Source organism: Vipera ursinii, assembly GCF_947247035.1.
Source record: "Vipera ursinii genome assembly, chromosome: Z".
In the NCBI taxonomy this organism is placed as follows: domain Eukaryota; kingdom Metazoa; phylum Chordata; class Lepidosauria; order Squamata; family Viperidae; genus Vipera; species Vipera ursinii.
In genome coordinates, this window is record NC_139517.1 from 71,570,083 (window position 1) to 71,582,421 (window position 12,339).

Consider the following 12,339-nt stretch of genomic DNA (forward strand, 5'->3'; position numbering starts at 1 on the left):
ATCCAGTGCAAACTTCAATTCTCTTCCTGATCTTGTCTGAGTCTTTCAGTCCTTGTAGATAGGATTCATCTCTTGAGATCATCATTCTTTGAAGTATATCATTTTTTTTGTAATTTGAATCTTACCTAATCCCCAAATACTTCCATCATTTTCTCTTTATTGTCCTATAATGCTTGGAACAACCCCTCCCCCTAACCTCTGCTTGATAATGCTTATTTCCTAAAATTCATTCTTTTTTTATTCAAGCTTGGGTTCAAGCATGCAGTTTCCATTCCTTCTTGTCATTTAAGCACCTCCACTATTACTGAAGCAATGACTATCTCTTTTTCCTGCCTCCCCTTTGTATAAGTGTTAAGGGAAGAGCCAGAGTTTCTCAATCTAGAGATGGCAGATTATATAAACATTCAACATTGCATGGTTTCAAGGCCACCAGGCAAAGAGTCCATTCATTTATGAAGAGTGTGAAGAAAAAGCAATAGATTTAAACATCTGTGGGTATAACAGAGAGACTGTACTGTTGCAGTGGTAATAGGGAATAAACCATTTCATTTGGCATCAATCTTGTTTTCAGTAAAAGAGCTTTTATTGTGCATGTGGCAGTTCTGCCAAATTCTAGACTAGGAGTTGAATTAAGCTGTGGAAAATCAAGAAACTGTGGTTTATTACTGAATTGTGGCCAGGAGTGCTGACATATTGTTCATAAAATTTGAAATGGGGAAAACAACACATTATTTCATGACAACTTTTTTCCAGTGCAGATGTATCCCCATAAAAATCAAACATGTTTGATTTTAGATGATAAACCCTCTCTTTGGTCCCTGAAAAATAATATAATATTTTCATTGGTATCTTTTCCATGTTGTGATGATTGCCTTGTCAGCTGCTCATTCAACAGTATGAAAACATTTGATAAAATTAATGATATTATAAGATTTATAGTAAGTAAGATCACATGATTACAATTCAGGCACTCAATGGACCAATCATAATTATGATGTCACAGTATCCTGCAGGCACATGACTGCAATTTATGATCTTCACTGTTGGTTTCCAACAAGCAAATTCACTGGGGAAGCTAGTAAGAGGCAGGAAATCAGATGATGATAGGATGCTGCAACCATGCAGGATTCAACTGGGAGTGCTGTCCTTAATATTCCTTCTTTTTGGAAACTATTTTTAGATATTACTTTTTATTCTTGTAGCAATTTCTATAATGAGCAGTTCTTGCTATGTCTTTAGTCTGGTTTCTCAGTATGGATGTGCCATATTGGTATTTACAAGTAAAGCTTCTTGCTGTAGTGCTGAAAACTGTGTTGAAATAAAAGGCATTTAATGCTGAAACTAATAATGCAATCACTGAACTTGTTCATATTTTTAGAAGATTCCATATTTTCAATAAATTTTGTCTTGTAATATATACTGTCAAATTCTTTTCTTCATTTGTTTCTTTGACTCTAAGAGTAATTTTTTATGCCTGTGTCAAGCTATGAACCCTACTGCCTTTAGGACCGCAGCGTGCTTTTAACTAGCCAACAGACTGGGGAGGAAGGGAAGAGTGCTTTGAATCTACAGGTGTCCTTTATCAGTGTGAAACCCGAAGCTGCTGAAGAATTGTTTTGACAAAACTAAAATCTGTTCTCATAACAATTACTAAAAGATGTATTGAACAATGTGACCTGCACTGTCAGACAGGGGTGGAAAAAGTTTTATTCTTTTAATTAACTGCTTCCCACCGCTTCCTTAGAGCTAGCTTCCCTTTGACCCTACCAGTTTGATTCTGCTCAATAAAAGTAATCATTAGAAGTTTGCAGTGGCTCTGATGTTTTGTTTTTTGGGCTTTTCAGCAGGGAATTGACAGCCTGCACATTCTAAATTACATTATAAGCCATGTTGAAAAAGCTTTTATGAAAATATACCTTCTATTAGAGTGGTGTTAATTAACCTAGACAGTGTCAGTAGGTTTGCTATCATAATCTAGATAGCACCTTTTGTGGTTTTTGTGTCCCTGGATTGCATATGATTATAGTAGACTTCATTTAATACAGTTATGACTGTGTTATCAAGAAATTGAATTTTATGCACTTATAGTACATAAAATTTGAGAAACAGAATTCTATGAATCAAATTCTTGTTTTCTTCTCACAGATTACGATCATTGGTAAAACAACTGGAGAGAGGAGAGGCTTCTGTTGTTGATCTAAAAAAGAACCTGGAATATGCAGCTACTGTGTTGGAATCTGTATACATTGATGAAACTAGGTGAGATAATTATTTCAGTATAGCTATTTGTTTTGTTTTTAACCCAATATGTCATAATATTTTTAGGCTACAGGGCATATTACATACATATGAAAATAATTTTTCTCTATGTTCCTAGAAATACCATGAACAATCAGTAAACATATTATCTTAAGAAATGAAAATGTTAACACTATTCCAGTATTATTTCACCAAGATTTCATCAAGCACTTTCTCCTGTCTAACAGCTGCAGCTATTCTCATTTTTGTGAGATGGAATTGATATGTTAATAAGACATAAATTAAAACATATCTACCTAGCCTCACCCACAAAGTACAAGACTGAAGTGATTATTTCCTATAAAGAGGCACAGATAATGCATTTAGTTTAGAATTACTTAAACAGTTGCTTGTCAACTTAGCCACATTTTATTTTTATATATAAAAATATCATTAAATTTATACTTATTTTTTCTATTTTCATGTTAATTCAAGAAACAATAATAATTTATTGTTCTATCTAGCAGGATATGTAAATGATTACCATGGACATTTTAAATTATGATCACCATTATATTGTATTAACCTTGCACATTATGGCAGCAAACAAATAAATGCAAGCAACATACTGTATAGTATACAAACTTAATAAACAAATGCAATTCAATTCAACTGAAATCAATATTAAAATCATTATCTTTAAAACCATTAACAGCTCAAAACTTAATGAAGGAGATGTGTTTTTGTCATTTGTCTAATATTGAAAAGAGTAGGCCAGAGCCACTCCATAAAGAAGACATTCCAGTTCAGTATTAAAGTCTGCTGTTATAGAAGTCTTGAAACTTTTGGAAGAACTATAGAAGAATTTGGAATGAAATAGTTTTATTTTTTAAATACTAAGAAGTTACTACTAATAACAACTATGGGCTTTTATGTTTTATTTTGCCTTCTTTTCAACTTGTGGAAATCTCTCTACCATAGAATAATTTATTTTGAGCTTCTGAAATGGCAAAAGAATGGAAAAGAAATCAGACAAGCATTTTGGCTGAACAGCTAGCATTCGAAAATATGCTAAGTATAAATGCACAGTTGAGTCCTGGATATATATATATATATATATATATATATATATATATATATATATATATATATATATATATATATATATCCTGAAGGACTCAGGGCGGCTAACAACAAAACATATAATAAATATTGTATAAATAATAAATAAATAAATAATAAATAAATATTGCAGTTTTAATCATGAATAACCCAAAATATGCACTACATGATTATTGTGCCTTCTAAAAAATAAGGTACTTTGCACTTTGGTATTATTGTTGTCCCCAGACAAAACACAATATCAGTAGCAGGTTTTTTATTTAATTTACCTCTTCTGCAGAATGAAATAGAATAAAACAAAGTAGTAAACTCACTAACCAATAGATTTATATATGGGTTTACATGTTTGACAATTGGAAAAATAATGTTTCAAGATAACTGTTACTTAATATAAGTTTTCCTCTGTCCTTTCCAGGCGTCTCTTGGACACAGAAGATGAGCTTAGTGATATCCAGTCTGACTCTGTGCCTTCAGAAGTTCGTGACTGGCTGGCTTCTACTTTCACCCGACAGATGGGTATGATGCTAAGAAGAAGTGAAGAAAAGCCACGATTCAGAAGCATTGTTCATGCAGTTCAAGCGGGAATATTTGTTGAGAGGTAAAAGGCAGTGGGCAGAGATGCTTAATCTTGAATAAAGGCTATTTGACTTTTTTTTGAGAGTGAAAAAGCAAGCAAAATTGGGAATGGAAATCTGAGAACAATGTAAATTGTAAATTCTTATAATTTTTTTTAATCCCATTTATATCCCGCCCTTCTCCGAAGACTCAGGGCGGCTTACAATTTAAGCACAAACCAATGTGCTTAGCAATAGCCTTCATTCTATATATATGCCTGCTTATTAGGGCTTTCCCCCCCCCAGCGGCATTATTACAAAGTCAGCTTATTGCCCCCAACAATCTGGTGCCTTCAAGTCAGTCTGGTGCCTTCAAGTCAGTCTTGACTCATGGCAATTTCCTGAAAAAGTCCCAGCAGTTTTCTTGGCAAGATTTCAGAAGTTGTTTATCATTGCCTAATTCCTAGGGCCAAGAAAGAGAGAGTGCCCCAAGGTCACCAGCTGGCTTCATGCCTAAAGTAGAACTAGAACTAATGGTCTCCCAGATCCTAGCCTGCTGCCTTATCTACTACAGCAAACTGGTTGTCTTTCTTATGATCTACAAAAATAACCATCCATGAGTAAAAATCATGGCCACATATCAAGGCCACATACATATATACTGCAACTATTTTTTACTTATAATAAATTGGATTATAACATAAGCTTATTTAAAGTAGATGCATAAGAAGGAATCAGATTTAAGAAGATAATTTTATTCTCATTGATTTCAGTGGGCCATTGTTGGTATAAACCTGAATCCAAGCCATTGTTTGGCTTGGAAAAGGAAAAAGGAAATTATGGCTACTAATAATCTTTATTATAATGAGTGGGAGCTAGAAAGCAAACATAGCTCTTTTGATTGATGGAGAAAAGAAATTCAAAATCTGCTTTATAAGGACCAATAAAATGTCACAAAATAATATACAAATTTTCAAGTTATCTAGAATTCTTCAGATTAGATCTTACTTAAAAAGGGAGAAAATAACAATACCAAAATTCGATTGGATAGTCCAGTTATAAAATCTACAGTTCAGTCAGTCCCTAAATAGTAATTGTAGACAGAATGCATAATTAATGTTAATTATTGTTAGTGGCATAGTATACCTTACATTTCAGGAGAAAAGAAACTTAAATAACTTAAATAAGAAAATAACTTAAATAAGAAAAGGACTTAGGACCTATAATTACTCTTGTCAATCAACCATGATACTGGCTGCTAATGCTTCTTTTTGTAGCCCATCAGGCCATTTAGATGAAGAAAGGATGGAGAATCTGATAGTCTCCAAGGGTAGTTTCTATTAGTACACTGGTAGTAAATTTTATACCTATTATATCACAACACATATTTTGCACTTAATATGCAAAATGCATTTTTGTAGAAAGCATTAGGCATGACTGGGAGCTATTTGTTAATAGAAATAAATATTTGTCGTAGAAACAAAATAGGCATATTCTGGGAAAAGGTTAATATGCATATAAAAAAAGGTTAGGTTATGGGAAGAAAAGATATTTGTAACTTAATGGGGTGAAGAGTAATTACATTTCTCTTGTGATGAAGATTGGAAGTTCTTTCATTACTTCTTTTCTTTTTCTTTAAATTATTTTCTTCTTTTTCTTTTACACCTTTTCTTTATTTAATCTTTTTAATCTTTGTATTTATTTTTCTGAGTGTAGTTTACATTTGTTTTTACTATTGTAATTAAAATCTTTTAAAAACAGTTATGAAAAAGGGGAAATAAACAAAGGTAACTTTTTTACTTTGATAAGTCAAATCCACTTAAAGAAGTTAGGTATGCTCTAATTTTCATTTCTTACAGTTCTTACACATTATTTTTATCATGATAGAATGTACAGGCGTACATCCAATATGGTTGGACTTAGCTACCCCCCAGCTGTAATCGTAGCACTAAAGGTAATATCAATGAATAGTTTTTTATTATAAAATATTTAAATATTATAGCCTGATTTGGTTTTTGTAGTATATCTTTTGTTTTCTCTAAATTTTATTCTCATATTAAATGAAATCTGTTTAAAGAAACAAATATGAACAATATATTTTATCATTATAGGCATCCATTCCTGACTTTGATATTGCTAAAATAAGAAATGTCATTATTGCCACTCAGTACAAGTTGTACCTTTGTACTTGTGTTGTATAAGGGGCAGAGTTTACATTATTTTGTAAGTTTTGTGACTTTCCCCCTCCCTTCTTGCACACATCTATGTTATCTTAACAAATTATGATGAAACTGTCCAGTATTGACCGTTTTATGTAGTGAAGGAACAGTGTGTATCACTTTGCAATCAGCTTGATCTCCTGTGTAAATGAATATTTGTTTCACATGCAATTACAACATTCTAGTAGGTCTTTCTCCTTAAAATGAACTGAAATTTTGTATGCGCTTGAGACATTTACATGGAAGTATAAAATATTATTTGAGTCAGCAAATGGAGTAGAAGAATTCCCATTCAACTACTGTTCCAGAACACAACTATTGACATTACTAAATGTGGATCACGCCTGAATCCCTGATTTAAGTACATTATTTCTACATAAGGAAATTAAAATTACAATGCATCGTTCTTATGGCTGATATCCTTGGTCAGATATGTTTGTCAGTGAATTTGTACACAGAAGGAGTTTCATGAAGCAATCCTTCAAATCTTGTGTTGATCCTAACATATTAAGAAACACCCTAATTGAAAACTCAGGTGTAGACTTCATGTCAATTTGAGAGAAGACTAAAATGAAATTTTACATAGTGACCTGAATTCACTGTAACTGGTAGGGTTAAAAATCACATGTGGCTTTAAGAATATTTGTAACTGATTTTGGTTTAAATCTCATTTAACTATCCATATAAAGAAATATTAGTGTGACCTGAATTAAAAGAATTGCACTTATCCAGTTGGATCTAAATTCTCCTTACTATGACAAAAGGAAATACTTCTACTCTTTTTTCCCCTGTTAGTTGAAAATAACTTTTTTCTGTGAAATCTTTCCTTTTTTTGGCTCAATTAGAAGTGAACTGTATACTCAGGGTAAATAAATTATACTCCACTGTGGTGGAATTGTTTTATCAGTGAAAAGCAGACTAGAAAATATAAACATAAATAAATAAATTTGGCTTCCAGGAATATAGCTCATTGTTCTTATCATTTAGACTGTTAATGTGGTGGTTTAGTGTTGTGTAGTGGGTTCTGAAGAGTATGAATGATGCCAGGCAGATGAGTACAATCAAACAGCTCTTTATTAGGTGACCATAACTGTACTAAGGGGTTAGAGGGTACTTGCACTCTTTCTATACCTTTCTGAGTAAACAGCCAACCAATCAGATTAAACCTAAATCTCCCACCATAATTGACTCCCGCCAAAACGGTTACAGTTCAAATGCATACTGGTAGTGACAGTTATACAAGTGCTTGGGTGTTTCTTTAAATCTTAATACACAACACCCCTTCCCCTTTTAAGGATTAAACAATATAACTTATACAAAACATATTTACATTTCCACTTCCACATTCCAGACTAAATGTGAAGGATTGACGCCCCTCAAGGTTATACACAGCAAACTGTTATGTAAGGATTTTCCGACTCCAACCTCCACTATTTGTTTATGAGTGATTGACCCCACTCAAGGTAGTAACATCTAAGCAAGTTGAGGGTTGCTCATAGTGACCCTGGCAACCCAATGACGATGTCAGTTGCAATGTACCATTAATGGTACACACTGACCCCCAGATATAGATTAGGCGGACCCAATTTTGCAGAAATTAACAATAACAAGACGTGCCCAATGAAGACCATGACAACTTCTTCCTCTTAATTGACCACATAGTCAGCGAGGTAAGCGGGTGGCCTATGAGGCTGCGATGAACGTCTTAGGGGTTCTCTCCCCTGTTGGTCTAACAATTTGCTAGGCATGCCCTGGAAGTTCAAGTTCTCCTGAACTGGAGAGTCAGTAGGGAAGCTCTGGCTGACCGTTTCTGTTCAGCCCACCCCAGAGTCAGACCCTGTGGCAGAGTTAGCACAGCGGTCATTGAAGGGTTGTTGATCGAATGATCTGGAGTCTCCTGCTGCAGTTCTGTGTCATTGTGGTCCTCCTCAGATGTGAACTCAGTTGTTTGTTGGTGGCTCCATTAGGGAGGATGTGAGCTAGCTTGTGTGCCCGCTTGAGCACTCAGTGAGGGACCATTTTCCCCGAGGTCGCTTGGTGACCATTCTGGAACTCTTTTTCATAACTGGTCTATATGCCGTCTAAACTGTCAACCCCCCTCCACCCCTACTAAGTAAGATAGGGGCCCGGTTTTGTCAACCACCCCCCCCAGAATCCATAAATGTCCCGGACCATAGTTCCTGGCCCAAACCAAGTCACCCAGTTGTAGTCCCCTTGGGGTTGAGCAGCCTCAGAAGCCACTCTGTCATGGTGGAGTCTGTCCAGTTTGGTGATAAGGCGTCTGCCCCAATGGAGCTCCACAGGACTCTTTCCAGTGGCTGTACATGGTGTGGAGTGTTGACACAATAAGAAGTCTGCTAACCTGTGATGCCAGTTACCAATGATGATGCACCTGAGTGCATCCTTGGTTGTTCTCACCATCCTTTCTGCTTGACCATTAGAAGATGGGTGGAAGGGCGTGGATGTGGCGTGTCTAATCATGTTTGCTTTCAAGAAGGCCTGAAAGTCAGCAGTGGTAAATTGAGTCCCATTATCTGATACCAAAACGTCAGGGAGTCCATGAGTGGCAAAAAGTTTCCTTAGGATTGTTCTGGCAGTGGCCATGTTTGGGACTGGCACCACCTCTAGCCACTTTGAGTGGCTATCCACCACTATTAAGAAAAGCTGTCCTTGGAATGGACCAGCGTAGTCGATGTGGACCCTGGACCGGGGGGGTGTTGCCTCCCATTTGTGGACAGGCGCTTGGGGCATCTCAGGTCTGGACCTTTGACAAGTGTAGCATCCGTGTACCTGCTCTTCCACTGCCTTATCTAACCCCGGCCACCATAGGTAGCTCCTTGCTAGTGCCTTCATGCAAACTATGCCAGGTGCTACACTTATGCTGAATTGCAGGCGGTTAACTTTGAAGGCTCCCTTATGTGTTACAATGGTCTGAGATGCTGCTGTAGTCTTGGTAACAGGCAGCTGCTGATATGCCTGCGCGAGATCAAGTTTAGCAAAAATGGCACCACCCTGGAGGGAAGCGAGAACATGGCTGACTGTGGGGACTAGGTAAGCATGCTGGTTGAGGGCCTTATTCAGGGTGCACTTATAATCCACACAGATGCGGATTTCCCCATTAGATTTGAGGGGGGTGACGATTGGTGTCTCCCATTCCCCCCCTGTAAGATCCCTTGTTCCACTAATCTGTCTAATTCTTCTTCGATCTTATGCTTAAGTGCAAAGGGGACTCTCCTGGGTTTGATTCTATAGGTAAGACACTGGGGTTTAATTTAAATGCTATGAGGGGGCCCATATATATTCCAAGCTTATTATCGAAGACATCTGCAAACTCTTTGCAGACAGACTCGATATTGATCCCTTGCGTTCTATGGATGCCTGATATCACAATCCCCAACACCTCAAACCAGTCTAACCCAACTAAACTGGCTCTCTGGCCTTCAACTATGATGACATCCAAGTGCCCCTGAAACTTTTTAAACCATATGGAAAGGGTGGCCTCCCCCTTAATTTTTACCCAGGCATTTTAGAAGTCAGTTAAAATGATACTGGAGGGCCTCAATTTGACCCACTGCTTACTTCGGCCGCAAACATATTTAAAAGTCTCATAAGAGATAATCGAGACTGCAAAGCCGGAGTCTAGCTCCATCTTACAAGGAATGCCTTGTAAGTGGATTTCCAGTTTTAATTTAGGTTTAAGTGGGCGGTGGGCCCCGGTTCTGCAGATGGCCCTCCGGCTTTTGAAAAACCCCACAGTGGTCGGGCTCTGGGCCCTGGTACTTCTCCATGACGAGTTCTCTGGCTGTTTCTTGTGTAGGCCCTCTCGGGAATGGCTATGGCAGACCACCACGATGTGGCCCGATTTTCCGCAGGCAGAATTTGACCAGAATTTGCAGCTCACACGTATGTGGTTGCCACTGCAACCTCCGCATCTTGGAAAGGAAACTGCCTTCTGCTGGTTCTCCCTGTTCTTGCGTTCTCGATCTCGTTGCTCTGTCTTCTTGCAAATTTGGTTGATTTTGGTTTCCTCCTCTCCTGTGTTCTTGCTGTAAGTAGCGACTTCATGGTGGATTGGGTCTTACGCTTTGCTGGGTAGGGAAGTCTGCAGCACCTGTACTGCGCCTCCGGCCGCCTCGTCAGCCATGATTTCATCTTGCGCGTCTTGCAGTGTTAGGTTGGGCCTACCAAAAGTTTCTGTTGAAGTCTCTTGTCTCTTAGGCCACACACAAGCCTGTCTTGTAGGTGCTCGTCTAGGTTGGTAAACCTGCAGAGACGGGCGGCCTGTTGCAAGGCCATGATAAATTCAGATGCGGTTTCACCTGGCCGTTGCACCCTCTGGTCGAAATGGAATCGCCAGGCCATTTCGGACATTCTGGGCTTGAAGTGGCCATTCAGCTTCTGTATGAGGTCGGTGAATGAGACAGTTTCTATCGGTGTAGGGGCGAGTAGACTTTCAGCCAGATCGAATGTTGCTGGCCCACTTATGCAAAGCAAGGTCGCCGCTTTTAGGCCATCCTCTGCAATCTGGTTCACCTGGAGGTAGTTTTTGACTTGCCCGAGGTGTGATGGCCACTGTTCGGGGTGGCGGATGTCGAATTCTCTGGGCTGGCTGACCTTTGGCATCTTCTTCCTTGTGTGATTAGATCCTGCTCCTCAGACTCAGACATGTGATTCTGAGTATGTGGCCACTAGCATGGTGACTAGCCGGCCGTAGAGGGGGCGGAAAGATGCCTCTTTCCTCCAGCATGCGAAGCCAACCCCTTGTGAATTCAGCTCTTTGAGGTGAAGCAGGATCCCACTTTTGTCGCCACTGTTGTGTAGTTGGTTCTGAAGAGTATGAATGATGCCAGGCAGATGAGTACAATCAAACAGCTCTTTATTAGGTGACCATAACTGTACTAAGGGGTTAGGGGGTACTTGCATTCTTTATATACCTTACTGAGTAAACAGCCAACCAATCAGATTCAACCTAAATCTCCCGCCATAATTGACTCCCGCCAAAATGGTTACAGTTCAAATGCATACTGGTAGTGACTGTTATACAAGTGCTTAGGTGTTTCTTTAAACCTTAATACACAACATTTAGAATATCACAGATCTTGAGTCTTTATATTGCTGACTAGCTCTAGAAACTAAACTGCCAAAATTCTTGTGGATTTGAATCCAAATATTTTTGTAGTCATTAAATAACATCCTTGTACCAGACTCTGAAATTCTTGCTTTACCTTTTGAGTCTGGTTGACCTCATAAAGTATGTACATGTGTGCTTGCATGCCCTACTCAAAACACATTCAAATTATTTCTTCACAGATGTTGGTCAGATATTAAGTATCTATCAAAATATTCTTATTAGGCTTTAGGCTAACAGAACTTTATAGTTTACAAACTTCCTGGGAAGAACTGTCCTTTTGTCATCTTTTACAGCTGGAGTCAAAGCATACACATGCACATATGAAATTTACTCATCTTGTTTTACACAATTAGAATACTCTGGGGAAATAGGAAGTACCTGTAGTAGTGTCTGAAGATAGCATCAGAAGAGTCCACTTTGAAATTTTAAATATTTTGAGCATTATTACAGACATGTAGGTTCACTGTCTATGGTTAGGTACAAAATAAAATGACAAAGGTCAAAATGAAATCAATTTTCAGATATTTCCATTAGAGTTTTTGTGAATTCTTTTTCTGGAGATAAGGGAATTGAAAGCCCTGATTTTTTTTTCATTCTGGAGATAAGGGATAGCTAAGCTAGCTACAATAATCATTCTGATGTTTAAGTAGATTGAGTTATGCTTTCATTAAAAAAGGAAAGAAAAAAAATGGTGAGTTGTGGAAGATAAGACAGCAATTTTTTGCTGCTTTTTCTTGTACTTTAATTTTCCTCACAGAAGAGTTTTAAGGTAAAGAAAATGGAGAAAAGGCAAGAAAACAATATAATTAATGGATCATATTAAAAAATTCTCTGCCTAGACTTTGAAGGAAGATAGACACATAAATGGTCTTTTTTTTTACTTGAGTCTTTTCCACCAGGCCCAGGTTCATCTCTGTATAAAAATCTTAGAACGCTTGGTACACTTATTTTTAGGTGTGTTCTAAATTCATTTGTTCAATCAAATCTAAACACAGCAATATTGAATATTGTACCTGCTTATTTTAAAATAGGTACCTATAAGTAAAAAAATCCCTAAGCATCTACAGTTAAACTG

The 12,339-nt window shown here is 37.5% G+C and overlaps 1 protein-coding gene across 1 annotated transcript in view; it reads left to right on the forward strand.

The window, feature by feature from the left end:
- Positions 1 to 12,339, forward strand: part of PDE1C (phosphodiesterase 1C) — a gene marked incomplete at both ends in the record, with an annotated part of 303,957 nt that overhangs the window by 189,166 nt on the left and 102,452 nt on the right. Inside the window, 3 exons of the mRNA XM_083379005.1 lie at positions 2,146 to 2,259; positions 3,776 to 3,958; positions 5,802 to 5,868. Coding sequence (XP_083235131.1) covers positions 2,146 to 2,259; positions 3,776 to 3,958; positions 5,802 to 5,868 — 364 coding nt within the window. The remainder of the gene's footprint in view (positions 1 to 2,145; positions 2,260 to 3,775; positions 3,959 to 5,801; positions 5,869 to 12,339) is intronic.